Raw genomic sequence first — 25,041 nt, forward strand, 5'->3', positions numbered from 1 at the left:
TGAGGCTTGTCTTGCCTAAGAACTCAGAGCAACTGGGCGCTGGGACTGGGGTCAAGTACAAAATGACTCCTGGAAAGTTGCTTCATGCTGTCCCATGGCTCACACTTGGTTCTGTGCTGCTGTTTTCTTTCCTAGAGCTGAATGCTTATTTCAGGTAAGGGATTGGGAAGTACTGGCCCAGACAACAGGGTGATTGATTCATTCATCTCTGGAATATTTGCTGGGTGATTTTTACCTCCTAAGGCAGAGGAGAAATACAGAGGCAACATTCTTGTCCTAAGAAAACTTGTATACTGTTCAGGAAGATGTGAATAAAAGGATGACAATTCATAATACCAGGAGTTTGGGGAAGTATTGGAGTGGTGAGGTGACTGCCATGGAAATACAAAGGCGGCATGGACCCTTGGGGACTGAGAGTGTCAGGGAAGCGTTCATGATGGAGAGACCGCATGGGCTGGGCCAGGAGGACCCAGAGGCTTGCAGAGGCTGAAGGTAGAAAAGAAGGCCTTTTGGGCAGTGGGAAATACCCACAGAGGGTTCAAGACTTCCCAGCCCCCATGCCAGGCTTGTGCTGGTCTCCGTGGGTCTGTGATCTTATAAATCAAGTTCATTCTGTTGTTCCTGTTCTAAAAGTAACGTTCACTATAGTTTAAAACGTACATAAGGGAAAACTGTAATAACACCCAGAGACCAGCACTGCCAATATCTTGATGTATTTCCTTTTAGTCTTTTACATCTGTATAATGTTGTACTTATACTAGAAATATAACTTCATATTTTCCAGTTTTTGCTTAAAGTTATACACATTCTCATGTATACAGACTCTTTGTACACATAATTTTGCAATCGCTGTGTAATATACCATTGAGTAGACGCACCATAATATTCTTATCTAGTTAGAGTAAATGAAGTTTACTGAAAACTTCCTAACTCAGGCAGGCATATAAGTAGTCTGGTAATTCTGGGACCACATGGGAACCAGCAAGGGAGAATCAACAATGTTAAGTCACAAAATAGGAAAGATTGTGAACTTTGAAATGGAGGACAAATAGAATCACCCCAAGAGAAGGCATATGCTATTGGTGAAAAAACAAAGATGTTATCTGCAGGCATCTGTTGCAACTGAGGAAGAAAGATCCTGAGTGAGCAAGGTATCGTAAATGGAAAATAATTTATTCAGGAAATATATGTTGAGGACTTGCTGTATGCTAAGCAGTGTTCTAGGCCCCAGGAAAAAAAGCACTGAACAAAATTGCCTTTAAAACGAATCTCTCCTCCCTCAGAGCTTACATTTTAGCTGGGAGAGATCAGAGTAACCAATCAGTAAATACAAATAGTCTTTAAATGCCATGGAGGAAAAGAAAAGAAAGGAGAGGGATGACTAAGGTGGGGAAATAGGTATTTTTGTTCGGATGGTTCCAGAAGGCTGCTCTGATAAGGTGACGCTTGAGCAAGGACCTCAGTGGGGTGACAGGTGAGCACTGCCCACTGTACTAACACCATTGTTGAGACAGTTCCGTATTGTTATATTGTTGTGATCATAAGAAACACGTGCACACTTTCATGAGCTCACTTTTTCCACCACACTTTATATGAAAATGTTCGAATACCTGTCACAGTGGAAACCTGCCCACACACTGCCATGATGCTACCTGACTATTTTACGATCCTTGCTTGTTCTATATCTACCCATCTGCCCATCTTGCTCCCCATCATAGTTTTAATTTTAATCTCGATGTTAGTACTCTTTAGTTCATACATTTGGTTTTTTTTAATTTGAGAGAGAGAGAGTGTGTGTGTGTATGAGGTGGGGAGAGGGGTAGAGAAGAGAGAGAGAGAGAGAGAGAGAGAGAGGGAGGATCTTAAGCAGGCTTCACACTCAGCATGGAGCCCAATGTGGGGCTTGATCCCATGACCCTGGGATCAAGACCTTAGCTGAAATCAAGAGTTGGATGCCCAACCTATGAGCCACCCAGGCCCCCCAATCCATACATTCTTAAGCTAATCAGATGGGAATTTCTTTCACCACAGAGGTTCTCAGAAACTTAACATTCATGAATAGAAAGAAATTTTATATTCATTTTTATATTACTGGTTTTAATTTTATTTGATTTTTCTTTTTTCATGTAATTCCTAATCCATTTGGAATTCATTTCAGGTTGTGGTATGGGGCAAGGTCTTGCTTCGTTTATTTCCCAAATAGCTGGTTTCCCCAGCACATTTGTCAAACAATGTGGCATTTCCCATGTTGGCTGGTCCCTTTTCAAAAACAATGTAAGTTTGTGTATATGCCTGGATGTTTTTCAAGTTGTCTCTTCTGTTCATGTGATTTGGCTGTCGATTTACTTTGCTAGCACCTCACTTTTACAATCTTGTTTCATAATACATTTTAACATGTGGCTAGGCAGATCTTTTCCAATTATTTTATTTTTCAAAATTTTCTTAGCTTTGTTATTTGCTTCTTCTTGCAAAAAAATATTAGGAGCATCTATGTTCTGGAATATCAAGTTAAAATTTTGTGTGTATGTCTTGATTTGAAAGGAATCTTTCCTTACCTTTAGAACAGGGATAATAGTGGCTGCCTATTGATAGGATTATTGTATGGATTAAATGATAACAAACACAAGAAGTTTTTAATGTGATATGTCAACTCAGAGCCTGTTCTGATTTTCCAGAGAGCTCTAAGATTTATTTGGGCTCAGTGCTCCTGGGCGGCTCAGTTGGTTAAGCATCTGACTCTTGGTTTTAGTTCAGGTCGTGATCTCACAGTTCATGAGTTCAAGCCCTGCATAGGGCTCTGCACTGGCAGTGCACCCTAGTTGGGATTCTCTCTTTACCCCTCCCCTGCTCTCTCTCTCTCTGTGTCTCTCTCAAAATAAATAAATAAAAACTTTTTTTAATGTATAAAAAATAGATTAATTAATTAAAAAAAAAAAAGATTTGTTTGGGCCCCACCCCATTACAGTTCATTTCTCAAGTTTCCCAGATTCCCTTTGGAGCTAAAAAGAAAGAGTTCTGGGTCATTGCCAACTCAGAAATCTAGAACATTTGAAGAGGTCAAGTGGCAACAACACCTGAGAAATGTCTCCCTGCCCTTGTTGCAGGATGTTCTGGTATTGTCATGGCTAAAGGTCCATGAGCATCCTCCACCTGCGTCCCCCTTTCTGCAGTGCGCATTCTGCGTAACTGCGCTGGTCTGAACTTCAGACTGATATTCATACTCACAGGTCACAATAGGCTCTAATTTGACACCAGTTTTACTTAGCTTCCTGAGATACAGATCAGGAAACATGGGTATCAGCATGACAGCATCAAGCACCTCTTCATCAGGGGTCCTTGCAGTCACCAGGCCTGGCTGGCCAGCCCACAGAGGGCACACTCAGCCATTAGTGATGAGAACAGGTGGATGGGTGACCCCCACATGGGAAGGCCACCACGGGACTGCATCGTACTACTCTTCTGTGCACAGCTTCCACCGCTCCCCCCCTTCCAAGGACACCCTTGGGGTAAGAGACAACACCCAGAAACTTGTGTTCTCTGAGTTTTAAATAGTCGTGTCTGCTCACACATCTCAGGGGTGACTTCGCGATAACCAGGCACAGCTGTCATTGCACATGCATCTCGGCCCCGTACGTTTCAAGGAGGCAGAAGAGGAAGAGATCATCTTCCCCTGGAGAAGAGATTTAAGCCTGCTGGGGGCTCTTTCTCCTGACCAGCGCACCTCCATTTCTGGTCCTCTTCCTGGCCCTACGGTTCTCCGCGGGATTAGGCTTCAGAACCTCTCCACGTACTGAGGAAGCCCCGTGCCACTCCGTTTACCAAGACGACAAGGAGCCTAAGAAGCGGTCCTGCTGTGCTACCTCCTGTGTGGCCCCTGCTTTCACTCCTGCGAGCTGGGGTGTGTGCTCACCATTGCCTGACCAACCTCCTCCGGCTGCTTCTGGCCGTGTTCGCTGCGGCCAGGAAAAAGGGAAGCTTTGGGGCCACCGCTGGTGGTCCCTCTCGTCCCCTTGTCAGTACTGCTCCGAGAAACCCCTTCAGATTTCCACTCCGTCTCTTCCTGATGTGCTCCCTGCCTCACTCCAATGTCACGCTCTAGTTCCTTGCGTGTGGCACCTGCTGTGGCCATCGGTCGCCCACCAGTGCTGTCTGCGTGCTCAGACCTCCGCCCCAAGTTGTACGCGGAGTCTCCCGCCCCTCTTCCCAGCTTGGCATCTCAGTGGGTCTGTCCCTGTTTCCAGGTGCTCCCTGTTCTCTCGATGCCCCTCCTTTTGTGGATGAACCACCAGGGTTGGCATAACCGTTGCTTTCCCTAAGTGCCTGTGCGGAGTAGACTTCCAGCAAATGCCGATGACTCAGGTGTATGGACCTACAGAATCAGTACCTTCCGACGACGTCAGCCAAAGTGCTTATTTCTCAGCCAAAGTGAATGTCAGCAACAGGGTATCTATTGCCTGATCCTTTCACACAAAAAGTCCCTGCCTGCTAAAAGCACATGAAAGGTGGGGAAAATGGAAAAGTCTCTGCTTAGCTTTCCCTCAGAAACCGGGCTGCCAGTGTCTCTCAGAGACGCCTGTGCCTGGTCCCAGGAGAGGATTCCCTCCAATGCAGAAAACTCTGACGAGCAGCGAGCCCTGGGGGAACACTAAAGAACCCTAAAGAGAAAAAGCGTACTTCTTTTTTTTCCCTTGTTCTGTCCGGGTTTTCTTGCATCCCCAGGATGGAGTGCCAGAAGCGGGATTAGCTTTGAAATGAACAAGACGGCTAGAATTTCCAGTGAAAACTTACAGTTCCACTGTCATTTCACTGGTTCTCAGTGGCTACTGGCTGTGGTTTTCTCTGTGGTTGGTGTAGCCGAAGGGAGCCAGGGGCACACAGGTCAAGCGCTTGCAATGTTCCCGGTGCAGCGCTAAGCACTGTCTTCGCTCACTTAAGCATCATAATACCCATTTTAGGTTAAGGAGACCGTGGTGTGAAGACGTTCATTAACTCTCAGAGTCGCACAGCCAGTTAGCAGCAAGCCAGAGTTTGAAATCGGTCCGGCTCCGGAGTCCGTGTGCTTAACCACACTGTGCTGTCTGTTACAAATGTGTTACCTGGTTTTGTTCCATAACGGCTATTAATATTTTAATGCCCAACAGGGAATCTTTTTACAAACCCGAATAAAGGAATAACTATCTCCGTGTATACCGTGTTAAGCTTCTTAATTTCAATCCGTCCCTTTCATTATTCTTTCTCATTATTCATCTGCCCTTTCACAGAGGCAGAGGTACATTTGGATTGGATTGATTTCTTCCATGACCTTAGCATATATTCAAATATTTCATCAAGAAACTTGATTATCTTAATGTTTCACCTTCCATAGTAAACAGTAGACTTTACCTTTGAGTTCCTTATAGGGCTTACCTGACTGTTTTATAGTGGGAGATAATGAAGCAGGTGATCTCATCCCATGAACAGCCCCAGGTCTGGTGCTCGTTTTCAGATATTAGGAGTGGAGCCATGTCCCGGTGGCTGTGACCCTACCTGCGTTGGCCTGCCTTCCCTCCCCATTCCCGCCGGGCCCAGCTGTTCCCTGGCACACAGGGAAGGGGAAGAGAGAAGGGTATGATGGTTGGAGCTGAGTGCTGGATTGACTTCTCTGAGTTTATTAGGAGTTGTTTCCATTGGGAAATCTTTCATCAGAGAGTCGAGTCAAGGTCTAACCTGTCCCAAGCCTTCATTTTTTTCCCCAATTAAATATTTGGGGTGGTGGTTCCCCATTAAGAGCGACTTACACTGAAAAAATGATCCAACGCTTTTTGTCTCTGCTTAGTTTCGGAAATTCGATTTCATGGCATCTCATTTTAAATACTCATGCTCTGCTTTTCACATACAGTTTAGTTTCAAAGTGTGTGGCACAGTACTTGTCTTGCTAAGAATATCGTCACTGTAACTTCATCCTCTGGTTGTTTTAATAGCAAGTTTTATCTGTCAACAGGAGAATATTAAAAAGCGAGCCTCCATATCCTCAAGAAATGAGTGCTTTAGCTAAAGACCTGATTCAGCGTCTTTTGATGAAAGATCCCAAGAAAAGATTGGGATGTGGTCCACGTGATGCGGATGAAATCAAAGAACATCTCTTTTTTCAGGTGAAATTTATTGAACAGATGGTTTTATATGGCCTATTTGCAGGGTGCTTGGCATTCTTCATGAAATGAGTGAACATGGCCCCTTTTGGAGACATTTGCTCCCTATCTTCACATACACTGTACCTTTTTTTTTAAATAGCAGGGACCCTGTAGGAATCCTAGGATCAGAATTCTCCTTGGAGGGGCATCTGGGTGGCTCAGTCAGTTAAGCGTCTGACTTTGACTCAGGACGTGATCTCACAATTTGTGAATTCGAGACCCACATCAGGCTCTCTGCTGTCAGCACAGAGCCTGCTTGGGAGCTTCTCTCTCCCTCTCTCTCTGCCCCTCCCCCGCTTTCACTCTCACTCTCTCAAAATAAGTTAACATTAAAAAAAAAAAAGAATTCTACTTAGAGACACCTAAATGGTCTTTTTCTGCCTAAATGAAGTGAGAGTGGGGAGGACCATAATGGCGTTCAGTCTTCCATATGCTTATTGGTTCGAGTTTTGAGTATTGGTTTCTATTTATGATCTTGAAATTTAGGCATATGGACTGAAGAAGCTTTTATTTTTTACTTTTCTCTCAGTTCACGAGCCATTCCCACCAGTGTGTTTTGCCCTTTAGACAGTGATTTCATGCTTTCTCCTTTTCTCGGGAGCAATCACAGAAAATTTAAAATGTACCTATTTCTCAGTTACGTATCTGTAACATAGATTTATTTATTTATTTATTTATTTACTTACTTACTTACTTACTTACTTATTGCTTATTCTGAAGAAACCTAATGAGACCATTCTACAGAGCACCAATACATCTGCTTAACTTAGTTTGCTCACTTTAGTAAAACGAACAAAAGAACTCCAAAATTTTAGATAACTGGGGGAAAAGAATTAAATTGGCTGAGTTGGCTAGCTATTTAAGTCTGAGTAGTCAACCCAGGATACTATGACCTCAGTTTTTAAAACCCTGAACTTAGGACTTTTAAAAAATTTCATCACCTCAGTAAGCATGACTTAAATATTTATGGTCTAAAGGGACCATCTGGGTTTTATTTTTATTCTGCAAACTGAGCTTTTACAGTATTATCACCAGAGCAAATGAAAACGCCTAACATAACAAAAGAAAACTGCCCTAGAGTAACCTCTGTGTTGTCTATTGTTTTTTAAATCTAGAAAAACAAGTAATGGTTGAGAATAAGAATTACCTCTCTGTATTTCTTATCTTTTTTGTGTGTGACGTATTTTTAAATTTTGTTTTAGAGAGAGAGAGAGACAGAGCACAGTGGCGGGGAGGGGCAGAGAGAGAGAGAGAGAGAGAGAGAGAGAGAGAGACAATTCCACAGGTTCCATGCTCAGCATAGGGTGTGACAGGGGGTTTGATTCCACAACCCTGGGATCATGACCTGAGTCAAAATCAAGAGTTGGACGCTTAACCAACTGAGCCCCCCTCTCTGTATTTCTATACTCAAAAAAAGAGCACCAGTCTCTCAGTTGTAACCCATTTAAAAATATGTTACCACACATCTTACAGAAGTTCAGTAACAAATACATTTAGAATAAAATTAACTTCTCAATGTGTACATTTCATAAATTAGCATGGCTTACAAAGATTAATAGTTGAACAAACTATTTCAAATACCTTGTTGAGAAATGTGGCTGAAAATTTAACAATGTAAAATTCAAGAAAGTGCTCAAGCAAAATACCCCCATCATATTTTCCTAGGATCTTTTTCACTACAGTTCACTATATTTGTGAATACTACAATATGTCTTTCATATTACGGAAATTTTTCTATAGCTTGAAATAGTAATTTTAGGTTCTTTAATGGCTTTGCTTTTTTATTTTTTTTATTTTTTTTATTTAAATTTTTTTTTTCAACGTTTATTTATTTTTGGGACAGAGAGAGACAGAGCATGAACAGGGGAGGGGCAGAGAGAGAGGGAGACACAGAATCGGAAGCAGGCTCCAGGCTCCGAGCCATCAGCCCAGATCCTGACGCGGGGCTCGAACTCACAGACCGCGAGATCGTGACCTGGCTGAAGTCGGACGCTTAACCGACTGCGCCACCCAGGCGCCCCTGGCTTTGCTTTTTAAATGACAAGGACTCTTTAGGAAAGACCAGAATCCAACTTGTAAAGACCTAAATGGAGAGGACGTGGAGAGGAACATAACAGCGATCAATTTTCTACATACTAAACATTCTCCTGCTAACAATATATTTCTTTAAATTACCCCTTTCCTCTAGAAGTTTCTCTTAATGTATGTATAAATAGCCAAGCACAAATCATACGCTTGTAATGGAAAACATTACAGCCACACGGAGGACAGAGCGCTAACGAGAAAATCAAGAGACTGACCCTTCCATGAGCTAATGTTTAAGTGAGAAGGTTAGTTCTTACTTTCAGGCTTCAGTTTCCATCTGGGTCTAAAGGAGATGAGCTAATTGGTCTCTAAAGCCCACGCTGGCTGAAAAACTTGAAGATCTGTAATCTAATGATTTTTTTTCTCCATTGCCTCCACAAGAGGGCATAATAAAAACATTTTTTCGTTAGTTGATTAAACTTCCTGAACGTCATCCACTGTATCTGAAATCAGAATGCGTCTTACAATGGACAGCTTAACCATTCTACTTCATAATGCCTTTTCTTTCTTCATGGTACATGAAATCATGGCATATCTCACTATGAATGAGGACATCTTAGATTTGAAGAAATATGTTAATAGAATAGCTGTGGGATTTGATTCAATAAGTATTATCTGAGGTTGTTTTAAGTGACAGAAGGAGCACAAAGAAAATAGAGCACAGAGTTGCCTCTATTTATCAGACAACAATTGTCTGGCATGGGGGGAGAGGGGGCTTGGATTATCCCATGGGGGAGACAAGAAGCAGTATTTAAAAAGCTAGGATACAGACTTAAATGAGAAAAGGGTGATTATATCAGTATGATAGGATCATTTAAACTTACAGACGTAAACAAGTGCATGACTTATAGTGAGTTTATTTTCTAGTCTGTCCAGATGACCAGGAGGAAAAGCAGGTCTAGGAAGAAAGCTACCTAACTTTGTCTCTAGAAAATAGGAATATTAGAGTCAGCATTCATATTCATAGAGCATTGAAAAGCCCTTTGTCATCATTCAGTTTTATTTTGTTCTGGCCTCACACCTTCAGGACAAAAGTAATTTTTCTGTTTTCCCTATGGGTGAATTAGGATATCCTGGTGCCCCCCGGAGGATACGGCCAGACCCCACAGTGACGGAAGGCAGCCTCCTCATTCAGGCATAGCATTGAATGCAGCAATAAACTGCAGTCAGAAAATGTGCTCATGCTTGGGAAAAAAACATATTTATAATCATTGGTTTGAAAGATGTGCCCTTTCCCTGTTGACTAATTAAAATCCTAATCCATCTGTGTTAGTCTCAGAAAATATTTCCACTCTGCTGGTCTCTACTTTGTACCCATTTTCTTTTTCTGTTTCAGAAAATAAATTGGGACGATCTAGCTGCCAAAAAAGTGCCCGCCCCATTTAAGCCGGTCATCCGAGATGAATTAGATGTGAGTAACTTTGCAGAAGAGTTCACAGAGATGGATCCCACGTACTCCCCTGCTGCGCTGCCCCAGAGCTCCGAGAGGCTGTTTCAGGTAATCTCCAAGAGAGGGCGCTCCTGTGCGGCGGCCGGATGTGCTGTGAAAGAAAAGATCAATTTTCCCATATAAGTGTTCTTGGCGTCTTAAAAGCAAGATTCTCTAATCTCTTCAAAATGATTAAATATGGAGATGTTGCAAATTATTAACTGAAGCTTACGGTCTGTGACATAGTAGATATTACTTACGTGTTGGTTTTTTTTTTTCCATTTATTTTTTTATTTTTTTAAATTTACATCCAAATTAGTTAGCATCTAGTGCAACACTGATTTCAGGAGTAGATTCCTTAGTGCACCTTACCCATTCAGCCCATCCCCCTCCCACAACTCCTCCCATAACCCTCAGTTTGTTCTCCATATTTATGAGTCTCTTCGGTTTTGTCCCCCTCCCTGTTTTGATATTATTTTTGTTTCCCTTCCCTTATGTTCATCTGTTTTGTCTCTTAAAGTCCTCATATGAGTGAAGTCGTATGATTTTTGTCTTTCTCTGACTAATTTCACTTAGCATAATACCCTCCAGTTCCATCCACGTAGTTGCAAATGGCAAGATTTCATTCTTTTTGATTGCCAATACTCCATTGTATCTATATCTATATATCTATATCTATATCTATATCCACCACATCTTCTTTATCCATTCATCCATCGATGGACCTGTGGGCTCTTGCCATACTTCGGCTATTGTCGATAGTGCTGCTATAGATATTGGGGTGCATGTGCCCCTTTGAAATAGCACACCTGTATCCTTTGGATAAATACCTAGTGGTGCAATTGCTGGGTCGTAGGGTAGTTCTATTTTAGTTTTTTGAGGAACTCCATCCTGTTTTTCAGAGTGGCTGCACCAGCTTGCATTTCCAAGTTCTTTATGTAAAGAAGTGTTGATTTTTTTACTTGAAATTTTATTTCTCTTCAGTTTCTTTTATAGAAAAATACAAGACTACTTCATTTTACCTCTAGCATATAAAATTGTCTTCGGTTCATAAAAAGTGTTATCTTATTCTTTATCTTCAGTGAGAAATCTTAACTGTTTTCCAACTCCTAAAAAAGAATTAGGGAAGATTTTATACTGAGAAAAAGGTCTTTCTCAGACCTATACTATTAAATGGTATCAGAAAGCTATTAAAACCATTAAAGACTATTAAATGCTATCAGAGATTCACTTCTGGACCCCCATAAGTATGCCATAAGTATGGCTTCATCTGGTCACCTGGGCTGTGTCTCCGGACCTTAATAACACTAATGTCTAGCACGTGGCTGAGCACATAGTAGATGTTTCAAAAATGTTCTTTGAACTAGTGAGTGTTCTAGCTTGAGCAGATTTATCATCTGTCATTATACCACTTTTGGTTCATTCTGGCACGTCGTTCTGCCATTTGATTTTTATTTCTTTTCCAAAACTCCATTTGAAATTTTTAGTCTAAGGAAATCTAATCAGAGTCAAATAATTGCTAAATTAGAAACTCGCTGTAGTGAAACTTGCTATTTTTTGAGCTTGAAAAATGATAACTCTTGGGCCACTTTGTTTCATACCTTAACTGTACCTTTTTTGAGAAGCTAGTTGCGTTCCTAAGTGAACTTTCATCAGCAATGCGAAAGAACTCCATCTCTGAGTCAGATATTGGGAGTGGAATTGGACAGAAGGTTTTTCTGCCTTTAATTCTGAATTGGTTTAATTCTACCAGAAGATGGCATTATCTCCTTCGGAAAAGTTTGTCTCCATTGATTTGAAATCTCCATTGATTTGCATTTTAGATTGCAAATAAAATAAAATTAGATTCATCTCCACACATATTTGAATGTTTTTCACAGAGAGTGAAAAACATTATTACAATCTGGACTGTGCTAAACTGGAAAATTGCAAACCCTTGTTCCTTACTCTTCCTTTTCTTTCTTAGGGCTATTCCTTTGTCGCTCCTTCCATTCTGTTCAAGCGGAACGCGGCCGTCATAGATCCTCTTCAGTTCCACACAGGAGTTGATCGTCCTGGAGTGACGAGTGTCGCCAGGAGCGCAATGATGAAGGTATACATGTGCTTAATTAAATGATACAGTTATGATTTAAATACCAATGCTAATTAACATTGTCAAGGCCAATGAATTTAATAGGCTTACCATTTGAGTAAGGTGCAATTTTAAGAAATGAATAAATGGAAATAGCAATGTTTGCCCTAGAGAATTAGTCACATCCATTTCAATGAACTCCTTTTTACAGTGATAGCAAATTATATATCTTAAAAAATTATACAGATGAAAGTAGAAATGATCTAAAGCAAGCTGAATCTTGGAAGCATATAAATATATTCCATGCATATCTATTAACATTAATAATGTTCTTTAGGGGTGCCTGGGTGGCTCAGTCGCTGGAACATCCGACTCCACTCAGGTCATGATCTTGTGGTTCTTGCGCTCGAGCCCTGTGTTGGGCTCGCTTCTGTCAGCACAGAGCCCACTTCAGATCCTCTGTCCCCCTCCCTGTCTGCACCTCCCCTGCTCATGCCCTCTCTCTCTCTCTCTCTCTCTTACACACAAAAATAAATATTAAAAGAAATAATAATGTTCTTTTACTCTGTTATTTATCCCTCTGTGTTCCTAGTATTTTCTTTTTTTTTTTTTAAGTTTCTTTTTATTTATTTTGAGAGAGAGAGCACACAATCGGGGAGGGGCAGAGAGAGAGGGAGGGAGAGAGAGAGAGAGAGAGAGAGAGAGAGAGAATCCTAAGCAGGCTCCATGCTGTCCGTGCAGAGCCCAGTGCAGGGCTCGAACTCCCAAACCGTGAAACCATGACCTGAGCCGATATCTAGAGTCAGATGCCCAACCAACTGAGCCACCCAGGCGCCTCAGTTCCTAGTATTCTCTTAAGGTAAATGATATTGGTTTCTTATCAGGACTCCCCATTCTATCAACACTATGACCTAGACCTGAAGGACAAGCCGCTGGGAGAGGGAAGTTTCTCAATATGTCGAAAGTGCATACACAAAAAAAGTAACCAAGCGTTCGCAGTCAAAATAATCAGCAAAAGGTAGGGACCATTTCTGGCATCCTTTGGCATTCTTTTGTATGGACTCATCCTGGTCAAGGAATTCTGTAAATTAGGATTTTTATTTTGAAATCAGTGGTTTCTTGCAAAGCTTTTTAACCCTGGGTGTAGCCATTCAGCTCATTAGCTGATCCATTATCTTCTGACTCTAATAGATGTTTGCTGGTAAAGTAATCCATTTGGGACGTAAATCATGGCGTGACAGGCTTTTGAGTCTACCGTGAGAACATTTTCCGTGGCAGTGATAATCAGACTTGCCCCATTCATTTCGACAGCTGTTGCCACTCCTAATAGTTGTGTATCTGAATTTTTTTTTCCTGAAATTACTTAGCAATTTTCTGGCAGCTTTTGGGAGCCAGCTAGTTGTTTTGGGAACTCATTATTACTTCCATGATTGTGTATTCTTACTACCAAAATGTCAGGCAAGTGAGGCACCCATTTCTTCATGATGGGCTCTTTTCTGACTCAGAAGTAATCATTTTCTCAGGAATAATGCATTACTTGTTCTGGTGGGTGGTATGATTCATTACTGTCATGGAAACCTCATTGTGATACTTGAACACTTACATTCTGAACACGCTGTAAATAAACACAAAACTAGGGCTGGGATAATATGGACATGAAAACTTGGTGAAGAAGGTACGTACGTGGAGACTAATCACTTTCATCCCTGCAGGATGGAGGCCAATACTCAGAAAGAAATAACAGCCCTGAAACTCTGTGAAGGACACCCCAATATCGTGAAGCTGCATGAAGTTTTCCACGACCAGGTATCTCACACTATTTTTCTGTCCCTACTGACTCACACAGAGTTCTTTTTTCCAGTTGAGTTGCAACTGCCGGGGTCAGAGTCAGAGATAATGGGATACGACCCGGCCACCAGAGAGGGCAGAGAAACTTCTTACCCACCCCCAAAACCAGTGCACGCTTTCACTTCTGCTCTTCTCACTCAGTCATGGGCATATGTGACATGGATGAAGGGCAGAGGGCAGGGTGGGTCACAGCTGCTGGGCCTCCCACCGGCTCAGATGCGGCCTGCCGCAGCTTAATCCCTGGACTTCTCAGTAGTCAGTTAACGATCAGCCTTTGACTTTCTTTTCACTTCTAGAATAGGATTTAGAGTTTAAGCCTAGTTAATGCAAGCTCCAGAACAAAGATGAAGCAGAAGGGCAAGGGTACCCCCTTTCCTCTCCAGATGGCACGTTCACTCAGACCACAGGCCAGGTCCTGCTTTGCAATAGGACCCCGCGCAGAAGCACGTACCTCTGGATGTGGGAGGAATGTGTCAAGTCCGTGTCTCCTCAGCCCCTCCACCGCCAACCTCCATGACAATAGTTGCTCCATTGTTGACACATTTCCCCCTGAGACTGGGGGGGGAGACACAGTCCTACTTGAGACAGCATGCTAAGCACAAAAGCTGATACCAGTCCTGGATGCAGCTGACCCTAGCTTTACCAAAGAAGAAGCAGACTCAGAAGGGTCATGAGCCCTGTCCATGGTCACACAGCAGGGCCATAAGCATCTAGTCGGGAAAATCTGGGCCACCTCCACTGTGCTGCTGTAACAGCATGTCCTGGGTAGGCCGAGGCCCAGTTCTCCACCACACTGAAAGTTCCCAGAGCACTGGAATGATACAGCTTAGCCGCAGTGACTGCCGCCCTTTAGTATTGCATACCTTACATGGTCCAGGTACCGTCCCAGACTCCACATGCGCGATTCAGTCCTTATATAAGGTAACTCCACCAGGTGGGAAAACTGAAACTCTGAGAAGTTAAGTAACAGGATCTCACAGCTTGTAAGTGGTAACGCCGGGCTCTGAACCCAAGCAGTCCGACTGCAGAACAAGCTTTTAATTACTCTGCTCTGCTGCCTTAGGGGAGGCAGCAACATGGCCCGGTTCTCCCAGCAGGTGAGCGAGCACCCAAAAATAACATCGTCATCTCCTTTCTCTTTGGCTCTCGTAGTCAGAAAAGGCAGGTCTTTGAGAGGAGGACTCGTGCTCCTACTGCGGCCACCTCATGGGGCCACCTGACTGCAGTGGAGGTAGTGAGTCCCCCATCCACTGGAGGTGCCTAAAAGGAGCCCGGACAGTCTCCTCCTGAAGATGATTCACATAACAAGTCAAGGGACTGGTGGATGACCTTCGACACCCCCCTCTGGTGTTTGCACTTGGGCCCAGCTCCATCCCAGCTCTTATGTTCTGGCGGATGTCAGATCTCAGGAACTGCATCCCTCCCTTGTTACTTATGCCACAGGTTAAATTTATTGTTTGCTATTTTTATATTAAAGAGTTACTGAATGTGAGTTGTCTCACGATGTGACCTTGTATCTACTAGTACAAATATATAATCATTCTGCTGCCCAGTTGTTGATACCTGGGGTGATTTCTTTCCATGTTGGTGACACAGTTGCCTAGATCATCCCCAAGTACACACAGTCTTCTCTTCGACGGAGGGGTGAAATTGATTAGGGTGGGTCTTCAGCCTCTGGGTGTGCAGCATGTAGTTCACTTTGTGTGCGATGATTTGTATTCGTTTCCTATAGCTGCTATAACAAATTACCACATACCTACACACTACCAATTTATAATCTCGCAGTCTGGAGATCAGAAGGTCAAAATCAGTCTCACTGGTATAACATCTGGGTGTTGGCAGGGCTGGTTCCTTCTGGAGGCTCCAAGGGACAATCCATCTGCTGGCCTTTTTTAGCTTCTGGAGACTGCCCACCTTCCTTGGCTCGTGACCCTTCTGTATATCTCTCCAATCTCTTGTTTCCATAGTCCCATCCCATACTGTTGGCTCTGATGGATAATTTAGACAGTCCTCCCAGCTCAAGATCCTTAATCACGTCCACAAAATCCCTTTGCCATATCAGGTAACATCCACAGGTTCTGGGGATTAGGACACGGACATCTCTGGAAGGCCGTTAGTCAACTGTCTCATAAACATTTTCTCACTGTTATCTACATTTTATTGGCAAGGGTCCTAAAGTTATAGAGGTTAAGTAGCATCCCCAAGGTCATAAGTAAGTAGCAGAAGCAGCATTCAGATCCAGGGTTGATTCTAAAACCTATCTTTAAAAAAATGTTTTAATGTTTATTCATTTATTTTGAGAGAGAGAGATAGAGAGCAGGGGAAGGGCAGAGAAAGAGGGAGACAGAATCCCAAGCAGGCTCCACACCATCAGTGTGGAGCCAAATGCGGGGCTGAAACCCACGAACCAGGAGCTCATGACCTAAGCCCAAATCAAGAGTTGGACACTTAACCGACTGAGCCACCCAGGCACCCCTAAAGCCCATCTTTTAAACCATTCCATTGTTTGTTAGTCACTGGCAGATGTTTGTAACAGACCTTCAGTGTTGACCTGGTTTGTCATACGTAGAAACTCAAATTAGCTTGATCTCTGGTAGGCTGGAAGCAATTCTCTTATTAAAAATGTTCTCCTTTTAAAATTCGCCCAGTTTGTACAGGATAATTATGAAGCTTTTTCTTCCGGGGAGGATTTTGCTAATTCGAAAAGAAACATATTTGTCAAGTGATGTTGGTTCTGTAATGCATAGCACCTGAATCTAGTGATTGGCTATCTTCTTTAAACAACATGTTTGTGTTCATTTGAGAGCTGATACAGTTCTTTTGCTTTTCAGTTGCTCCTGAGTTATTTTCTTTATGGACATGTGTGTAAAGCATAGTAAATAAGTAACTTTTTAAACTCTTTAAGATAATGCCATTGGTATCCAAAGCAATTATTTAAAAAAAAAAAAAGGCAGTGAGTTATGGGTATTTGCCGTGGGTATTAACAAGGAACCCTGAAACTAATCTGTTGAGGTCTGACAGGAGGTTCAAAGTGACATCATGAAACACCTTTTTGAAAAGATAAATTTGCTATTCATTGGGTGTGTCAGGCCTCCCGTGGGCAGTTGCCCATTCTCTGTCATTAATCTTCTATATTATTTAAAGCAGACGGTTTCACATTATTATCAGTGCCAGGTCACACTTTAAAAAGAAAGCTATGTAAACTTGATCAAGAGGGTTGGAATGGCATTCAAATGAAAGAATTAGTCAAGGAAAGGATATATAAAGATTTCACTGCAGTACTTGAAATTTTCCATTACCAAAATAGAATTCTAAAAAAGCCACATTACCCTTCGATTCTTTCCTCTAAAATATTACGGACTGCTGTTGATTATTTTACCAAGGGATTCTCTAAATGTATTGGTGATAGTTAATAGTCAAGGAATGTTTCATACATAAATACACTTCTCTTCATGAAAGCCCTCCACATTAATCTTTTTTCTTCTCTAGCTTCACACATTTCTGGTGATGGAACTTCTGAACGGGGGAGAGCTGTTTGAACGTATTAAGAAAAAGAAGCACTTCAGTGAGACCGAAGCCAGCTACATCATGCGGAAGCTCGTTTCAGCTGTAAGCCACATGCATGATGTCGGCGTGGTGCACAGAGACCTGAAACCCGAGGTATAAAGTGACGTGCTCTCGTGTAACTCAGCCTCGCCTCATTACTGAATATCCCCCCGAGTATGTGTGGGCTTTTCTTGTTTTGTTTTTAGGGCTTCCTGCTAAATAGATACTTGCAGATATCCTGTTTCTGGGATTTTTTTTTTTTCTTTTCTATTTTAGTCTAAAATAAATTTGTCTTTTTTTTTTTTTTTTTTTTTGCCAGCAGATCATCTTGAGGTTATATTTGTAAGTGTGAGAGCCTTTTATGGAAGAAATACTTTATGCAACAGTTGTGGGCTAAAAATAGCTATGGAAATTTTTGTAGCAGAAAATAATATCCCTCCTATATGTGTACCATTTTAGAGGTTTATTTTTTTAATGATGTATTTTGAAAGCTTGTTTCTCATTTTTGTAATCAAATTGATTAGCTCATGAATAGGAATGTATAGAATTCTGTTCTAAGTACTTAAACATAAAGAATTGTCTTGATTTAATTAGCCATACCAACCTTATATGTCTTTGCTCATGTACTGTGTTTATAGAATTGTGTAGCCATGCAAAAGTAGCAGCTTTTTATATATTTCTTCTGTCAAAAGGTTAGTAAAGAAGGTTCTAGCTCTAGAATGTCCCTTTGTAGTATCAAAAATATGAAAATCCCCCCCTTTTAGGAAATCATCAAAATAATAATGAAAATTGAAAAGCAAAACCCAGTGATTTATAAAAGGACAACAGTGACTCATCCTTTACCATCTGCAAAATTATACATATTTCCTCTTTAAAAGATTCATTTGTAATTACCACGTGTTGATAAAGCATTTTCAAATATTCTTAAAATAATAATTTATTTGGAGTCTGTTTTTTGTGTTAGACCACAAAAGACTATGTCTCCAAAAGCACCGTTTTTTTTGTTTTTGTTTTTGTTTTTTTTTTGCCTTTTTAAGTATCTTGGATCATTGGTAGGAAGAGGGTGTTTTAAAAGTGGAATTCTGTGCATCCAAGTGTAATCAACTGATTCTAAAGCACATAAACTTCTGTCCCTGGACTTCCTATTACTGTTATCCATATTACTAGTAATTAATCAAAAGTGAACTGTGTTTCATGAACTTGCAACTGTGGTAGCTCTCCCTCTGCTTCCTTCCTCCGAGTTCTCACTCTCCTACAGAACGCCCACTGACAGTATGGTGCTCTGTACATTGGAGATTAGCAATCTATTTTTAAATGCAAAAGCACACCACTTAAATGTTTTCTTGATAGACAAGGAACAAGCATGTAATTTTTTTAATTGAAGAGATCTGTTCCATGACTGTATAGAATTCATTTTCACATGTTTTATTCTTTGATAACCGGCCATCTGTCATCCCATGAGTCTCAAATGATGCAACTGTCCTTTCCAACAGAATTTAAATTTGCCTTCCCATCTTACCGATACAGAGATACTTGTAGCTTCGTTCTTCTTGTTACCAACCTTTTCTTTCAAGTAGCCGTTTGAAATGAACACCTGTCAGATGAGTTAGGACATTCTACTACATTTATAGTCCTAAATCAACATAGATTCTGGAGAAATGAAAATGTGCCTTCGTACTAACATCTTCGTAATAAAATGACTTTCACTTTGACTTTTAAATGGCAGAGTATGTTACTCCCAGGCCCAAAGTGTAATCCCTTTCCCACTGATGTATTTTAAGACCTGATGGTGTATCTTTTGGTCAATATTAATGTGGCTTTTGCTTTCGGCATGGGCAAACTCCTAAATTCTAGGTGAGAAGCAGATAAACTTAGAAGCTAGCTGACATTCTTAGTGGACTGCTTTGTGCTTTTCAAACCGGTCCCCATCCTGAGAGATGAGAGACCAGTGACATCGATGAGTTTCAGGGTGGAGCTTGAGAGGAGGCTGAAAGGCGGCTGCTTCCTGCCACTCCCGCCCATGCGCACCCAGCCCCATCGGGAGAGCCGAGAGGGGGAGCGCCCCCTCTCCTTCATTTCAAGAACTGCGGTTAAGGAAGTCCTCGCAGAGAATAAACGGAAACCACCTCCCAAGACTTGCCAGGCTCCGTGCGGACGGGGGCCAGGTGTGCCCCACGGTCCTCTGTACAGATCACAGTGCTTGCGCCGCAGAGGAGCTCACAAGTCATTCGCTGAAAGACTTGCCCGGAGCTATGGCGTGTGAACCCCAGCTGGGCTTCTGTTTTTATCCACATTTTATCCACATTTTAATTCCATCACACGTTCAGGATCAAGCATCCTAGGATAGAAAATTTAAGAAAACTTTTTAATCGTTTTGCTTTTCTTTCCCCCCACTTTACCCATTTTTAACTTTTGGGTGGAAGGTGTAGAAGATGTTTTCTTCTTTGTATGAATGAAGCCTTCTGTGATGTCTTTTATTTTAGCGGGAATAATATTAACGAAAAAAAAAATGATGTTCCAGATCTGAGGAATAATTTAATGAACATAAAGACATAACAGGTTTTGTCAGCGTGTCTGAAGACAGTATAATCAGATTCGCTTACCGTGGCTACTAGCTTGATAGACTAATAAAAGTGATGATCATGCCTCAGTACAGTTAGCATTTATTAAACATGTGATAAACACGAAAACAGTACAGTAAAAGCTTAGTGACTGAGAAGGCTTGGCAGATGAGGGATTCAAGAGAACAATGTTGTGTGCATAATTGAGGAATAATATCCATAAGCATCCAAAAAATGTTTAAGTCTTAGCTGTTTTGGAGAAAATATTCTGAAATGTAATGTATGTCTTTACCATGTCTTCTTTAATTTGTTTTTATTTCTTAAAGGTTCTTGGTTTTTTGTTTTTTTTTTTAATTTATTTAAGCAATGTCTACATGCAGGGTGGGGCTTGGACTCACGACCCCAAGGTCAAGAGTCACACACTCTTCCAACTGAGCCAGCCAGTTGGAAGCCAGCCTACCGTGTCTTCTTTAATAAGCTATACTGGATACAGCTATTTTATTTATGACTTTATTCAGTGGGCAGATATTTACCAAAGCACCTACTATATGAGTGCAGCAGGTTTGGGGAATAGAGTCATAAATAAGGTGGACACATAGTCCCCGCCCTTAGAGAAGTATGGACTCATGAGGAAGAAGACAGTGGACTAATAATGCCGAGATGCCAAGTGCCAGAAAGGGAAAGCAAATATGCTAGGAGAAAATAGAAAAAGTCCTAACTTCAGTGCGGTGGCACGTTTGGGGGGGTGAGGGCGGTATCTCTAAGCAAGCAGTAGGGGCACGTGGGCCTGGTCGGTACCGAGGTTGGTGGAGGGGGTAGAGGACAAACGCCATCCGAAAAATGTAGACAAAGGCTCTGACACAGGAAGAGGCGTGGTGCAATCGAAAAGTGTTTCATAAGACATTGTAAAATTGAAATAATATAAACAAGCGTAAGCCAGAGAAGAACAGTACACTGTCGTCCAGCTCCCCAACCCTCTCCATCAGACCTCTCTCCGTGTCCGAATCCTGTATCAGCATAGAGATAGACAACGTTATGTACATGGTGTCACCAAGTCCCAGGACATTGTCACGGGAGACTAATTTACGTGTTTGTATCTTGCAGAATTTATTGTTCACTGATGAAAACGACAATTTGGAAATTAAAGTAATCGATTTTGGGTTTGCGCGCTTAAAGCCGCCTGATAACCAGCCTCTCAAGACACCCTGCTTCACCCTGCACTATGCCGCCCCGGAGCTCTTGAACCAGAATGGCTACGACGAGTCCTGTGACCTCTGGAGCCTGGGCGTCATTTTGGTGAGTTCATTTCACTAGAGCCGTTAAACCTGGTCAGTTCCTGGATGGCCTCTTACCTATCTCTTCCTACTGTTTTTCTTAAAGTTGCAGGGGATAATGACAAATTGGTTTCTTTTCGGCACAACCAAGTAAAGGTCTGACCAAAGGCTATTTCCCTTTTTTAAAATTTACATCGGAGACAATGTAGGAATTTTTATTTTGGTTTATTTTGAAATATTTAAGGTATTGCGTTTTATATGCATAAGAATTTATATAGTATTTTTTTTAAAGACGCAATAGTATATTTTCAAAAGATGCATATCAGATATAATATGAAAATAGCAAAGTGATTTATTAATAGAAAAACGTTAAAAAATATATTCCCCATGGGGGAGGGGAAGGAAAAAAAAAAAAGAGGTTAGAGTGGGAGAGAGCCAAAGCATAAGAGACTCTTAAAAACTGAGAACAAACTGAGGGTTGATGGGGGGTGGGAGGGAGGGGAAGGTGGGTGATGGGTATTGAGGAGGGCACCTTTTGGGATGAGCACTGGGTGTTGTATGGAAACCAATTTGACAATAAATTTCATATATTGAAAAAAAAAATAAAAAAATAAAAAACTTAAAAAAAATAAATGAAATAAGTAAAAAATAAAAAATATATTCCATGAGGGGGCACCTGGATGGCTCATTTGGTTAAGCATCCTAGTTTCGGCTCAGGTCATGATCTCACGGTTTGTGAGTTTGAGCCCCATATCTGGCTCTGCCCTGGTGGCACAGAGCCTGCTTAGGGTTCTCTCTCTCCCTCTCTGCCCTTCCCCTACTCTCTCACATGCACACCTGCATGCCCCCTCTCTCAAAATAAATAAATAAATAAATAAATAAATAAATACATATATACATATATATATATTTATATATATATATATGTGTATATATATACACACACACACATACATATATATATATAAGCTTATATATATATATATACGTACACATATACACACATATATATATTCTATGAGATTTTCAGACTAAAAATGTAATGAAAGACAATGATTTAGGGTAAGTTAACAAATTAATGGATAAAGCGGGAAATATTTATGGTAACTTATAGTAATCGTGGTAAACATGCTTTTCACAAAATGACCTGGGCTGCTGTGATCAGAAACAGAACATTAAGCTAGAAAAATAATCTTGGCGTGTTTCTTCTCAAAATAGCTTTACTTTTTCTGCATGTAGCTTGTAATGCATAATCTTAGGGAGAAATTTTCGGACAATACAGAAAGAGTAGAGGAACAAGCAGACTCACTCATGACATTGTGTGGAGGTGATGTGCGTGAGCTCCCCCTCTTCTAGCCCACTGCCTGCCGCCGCCATATTACGTGTGCTTTCTGGCTTTCTGCTTCTTCTGTTTACGTGTACAGCTGTTTGGGTTTTTTAGCAAATGAGCTTATATTATACATGTAGTTTGAGCCTCCAAACTTCATTTAACCTTTTCTTTATAATGAGCAGTTAGCATTTTCCAGTTTTTCACTAATTACAAACTACACAAATGACTATTTTTTAATAGACGTGGCTGCATTTGTCTCATTTCCCTGGAATAAACTCCTACGAGAAGGGCACACACATCTTTATTTTGACATCTGTGCCTCAAATTCCTTCTAGAAGGTTTACCAGATCATGTTCCATCAACTGTATGTGAATACATCGGATACTATCAATTTCAATCTGAAATTATTTTCTACTGTTGTAATTTGCATACATTTCTTTGATGAATATTCAGTTTTGAGCATCTTTTCATGTATTTGGACACTTGTATTTTCTTTTTTATGAATTGCTGTTTATGAGCTTTGCCCATTTTAAAGCTCTGTGAAGGACTTTAATCCTTTGTCTGCCATTGATAGTGGAGATGTTTTTATTCGGATTTTGTCATTTGAAAACTTTGTTTATAGTATCATGGGATTTTCACTTGTGTTTCAGGGTTTAAATGGCGAAATTTTTTATTTCTCTGTAGTAAGACATCAGTCTTTTCCTTTATGATGTGTTTTTTAAAAATTTTTTTAATGTTTATTTATTTTTGAGAGAGACAGAGACAGAGCATGAGCAGGGGAGGGGCAGGGAGAGAGGGAGACACAGAATCTGAAGCAGGCTCTAGGCTCTGAGCTGTCAGCACAGAGCCCAATGCTGGGCTCGAACTCACAGACCTCAAGATCATGACCTGACCCGAAGTAGGACGCTTAACTGACTGAGCCACCCAGGCGCCCCTGTGACATGTGGTTTTGATGTCAGATTGTCACACACCCCTACCCCAACCCAAGATTATAAAAATATTCTCCCAAATTTCCCTCCAGAATTATATTTTATTTTTATACTTAAATCTGCACTCCATCTGGGATTTATTTTGGTGTCGATTCTCCCACAGTGGCTAACCAGTTGTCCCTGCAGGATGGTTCCTCTTTTATTTTTAAGCTTTATATGGTTTTTATTTCAGCAATTTTAACTCATCATTTATAATTTTCAAATGAAAATATTTATGAATAAGGTTTTTTCAATAAAAATAAACAACGAACTGCTATAGATTTGAGAGTTTTGTTTAAGGGCTTAAACTGATTACATTTTCATTAACATTCTCTGAAAAAATTAGTCTAAATAAAGGGGAGCTTTCCAATTTTAGTAATAATATAAAAGTACCCCTTGTAAAAGAGCCTTTACTTTAAATACAGGTCAGTTTTAATCATCATGCTCCTTAAAGTTTTACAAAAAAGTCTTAGAGATGTGGACAAGTGTTTTAGAGCTTCCGAATGCCACATCTATGGAAATAGCTGTGTGTCACAGCACGGATGGAAGCCATGCTTCTCTCTAGATCTGCTTGTCAAGTTTCTAAGACAAGCAAGGGGCAAAGAACAGCTTACATGATGCCACAGGAGTACGGTCACAATATCCAAACTATGGGCCGTTCTACAGGACACACAACCCAGTTTCTCCCAGAAAAAAGAAAAGAGCCTGAGACCCTACAGATTAAAAGACACTTAGGAAACAATATTTACACTTACTTCAATTCTGATTCAAGCAAATTCTAATTTTAATGCTATTTATTAGGTTCAAACTCTAAGTCATCCAGATATAATTATAATAGATACATACGACGTATATAACACAGATGGAGAAATTTGGATATTGATTGGGTACTGAATGATATAAAGGAATTACTGCTAATTTTTTTTAGATGTGATAATGGTGTTGTTGTGGTTTTTAAAAGATCTTTGCCGTTTAGAGATACACGATGAAATACGTATGCAGAATGTTAGTATACACCTTAAACTGTGAAAAAAAAAAAAACCCAGAGTGTTTTGTGAACTTTTCTACATGAATAAATGCATATCTTCAAAGGATCTAGATACAAAGCCTGAGTTATTCCATAACAAGCACAAAGTTTATTTGGAGTCTCCTGATTTGCCTTAGAAATCTGTGGCCCTTGGGGTGCCTGGCTGGCTCAGTCAGAAGAGCATGTGACTCTTAATCTCGGGGTTGTGGGTTTGAGCCCCACTGGGTGTAGAGATTACTTAAAAATAACATCTTTAAAAAAATAACAAAATTGGGGCGCCTGGGTGGCGCAGTCGGTTAAGCGTCCGACTTCAGCCAGGTCACGATCTCGCGGTCCGTGAGTTCGAGCCCCGCGTCAGGCTCAGGGCTGATGGCTCGGAGCCTGGAGCCTGTTTCCGATTCTGTGTCTCCCTCTCTCTCTGCCCCTCCCCCGTTCATGCTCTGTCTCTCTCTGTCCCAAAAATAAATAAAAACATGGAAAAAAAAATTTATAAAAAAAAAAAATAACAAAATAAAAACAAAAAAAAAAAAGAAAGGAAATCTATGGCCTTTTTGTATGTTGTATCTAATAAACATGAATGTAGCTATTATAGTTTGAAAATGATTTATATTACCCCCATTGAGTAAAACAAATACTCCAGGAAGCTGCATCATGTAGTATCATATGGCATGATTACAACCCCCGTCTACCTCATAGATATGCAATCCCTGTCAGAAACCTACAGGACTTTGG

The 25,041-nt window shown here is 41.0% G+C and overlaps 1 protein-coding gene across 7 annotated transcripts in view; it reads left to right on the forward strand.

The window, feature by feature from the left end:
• Window positions 1-25,041, forward strand: part of RPS6KA5 (ribosomal protein S6 kinase A5) — a 179,752-nt gene that overhangs the window by 145,186 nt on the left and 9,525 nt on the right. For 6 of the 7 annotated variants that reach the window (XM_047080216.1, XM_047080217.1, XM_047080218.1 and 3 more), the window contains 7 exons: window positions 5,981-6,131; window positions 9,592-9,753; window positions 11,651-11,776; window positions 12,640-12,773; window positions 13,468-13,561; window positions 17,093-17,263; window positions 20,815-21,006. In XM_047080216.1, coding sequence (XP_046936172.1) covers window positions 5,981-6,131; window positions 9,592-9,753; window positions 11,651-11,776; window positions 12,640-12,773; window positions 13,468-13,561; window positions 17,093-17,263; window positions 20,815-21,006 — 1,030 coding nt within the window. Of the gene's footprint in view, window positions 1-3,698; window positions 4,503-5,980; window positions 6,132-9,591; window positions 9,754-11,650; window positions 11,777-12,639; window positions 12,774-13,467; window positions 13,562-17,092; window positions 17,264-20,814; window positions 21,007-25,041 lie in introns of those variants that run through there. The other variant, XM_047080222.1, reaches the window with a different exon arrangement.

The sequence above is a fragment of the Lynx rufus genome, unplaced genomic scaffold (genome assembly GCF_022079265.1).
Source record: "Lynx rufus isolate CCGP_SWC_20201006 ecotype Redwood Valley unplaced genomic scaffold, mLynRuf1.p SCAF_17, whole genome shotgun sequence".
In the NCBI taxonomy this organism is placed as follows: Eukaryota; Metazoa; Chordata; class Mammalia; order Carnivora; family Felidae; genus Lynx; species Lynx rufus.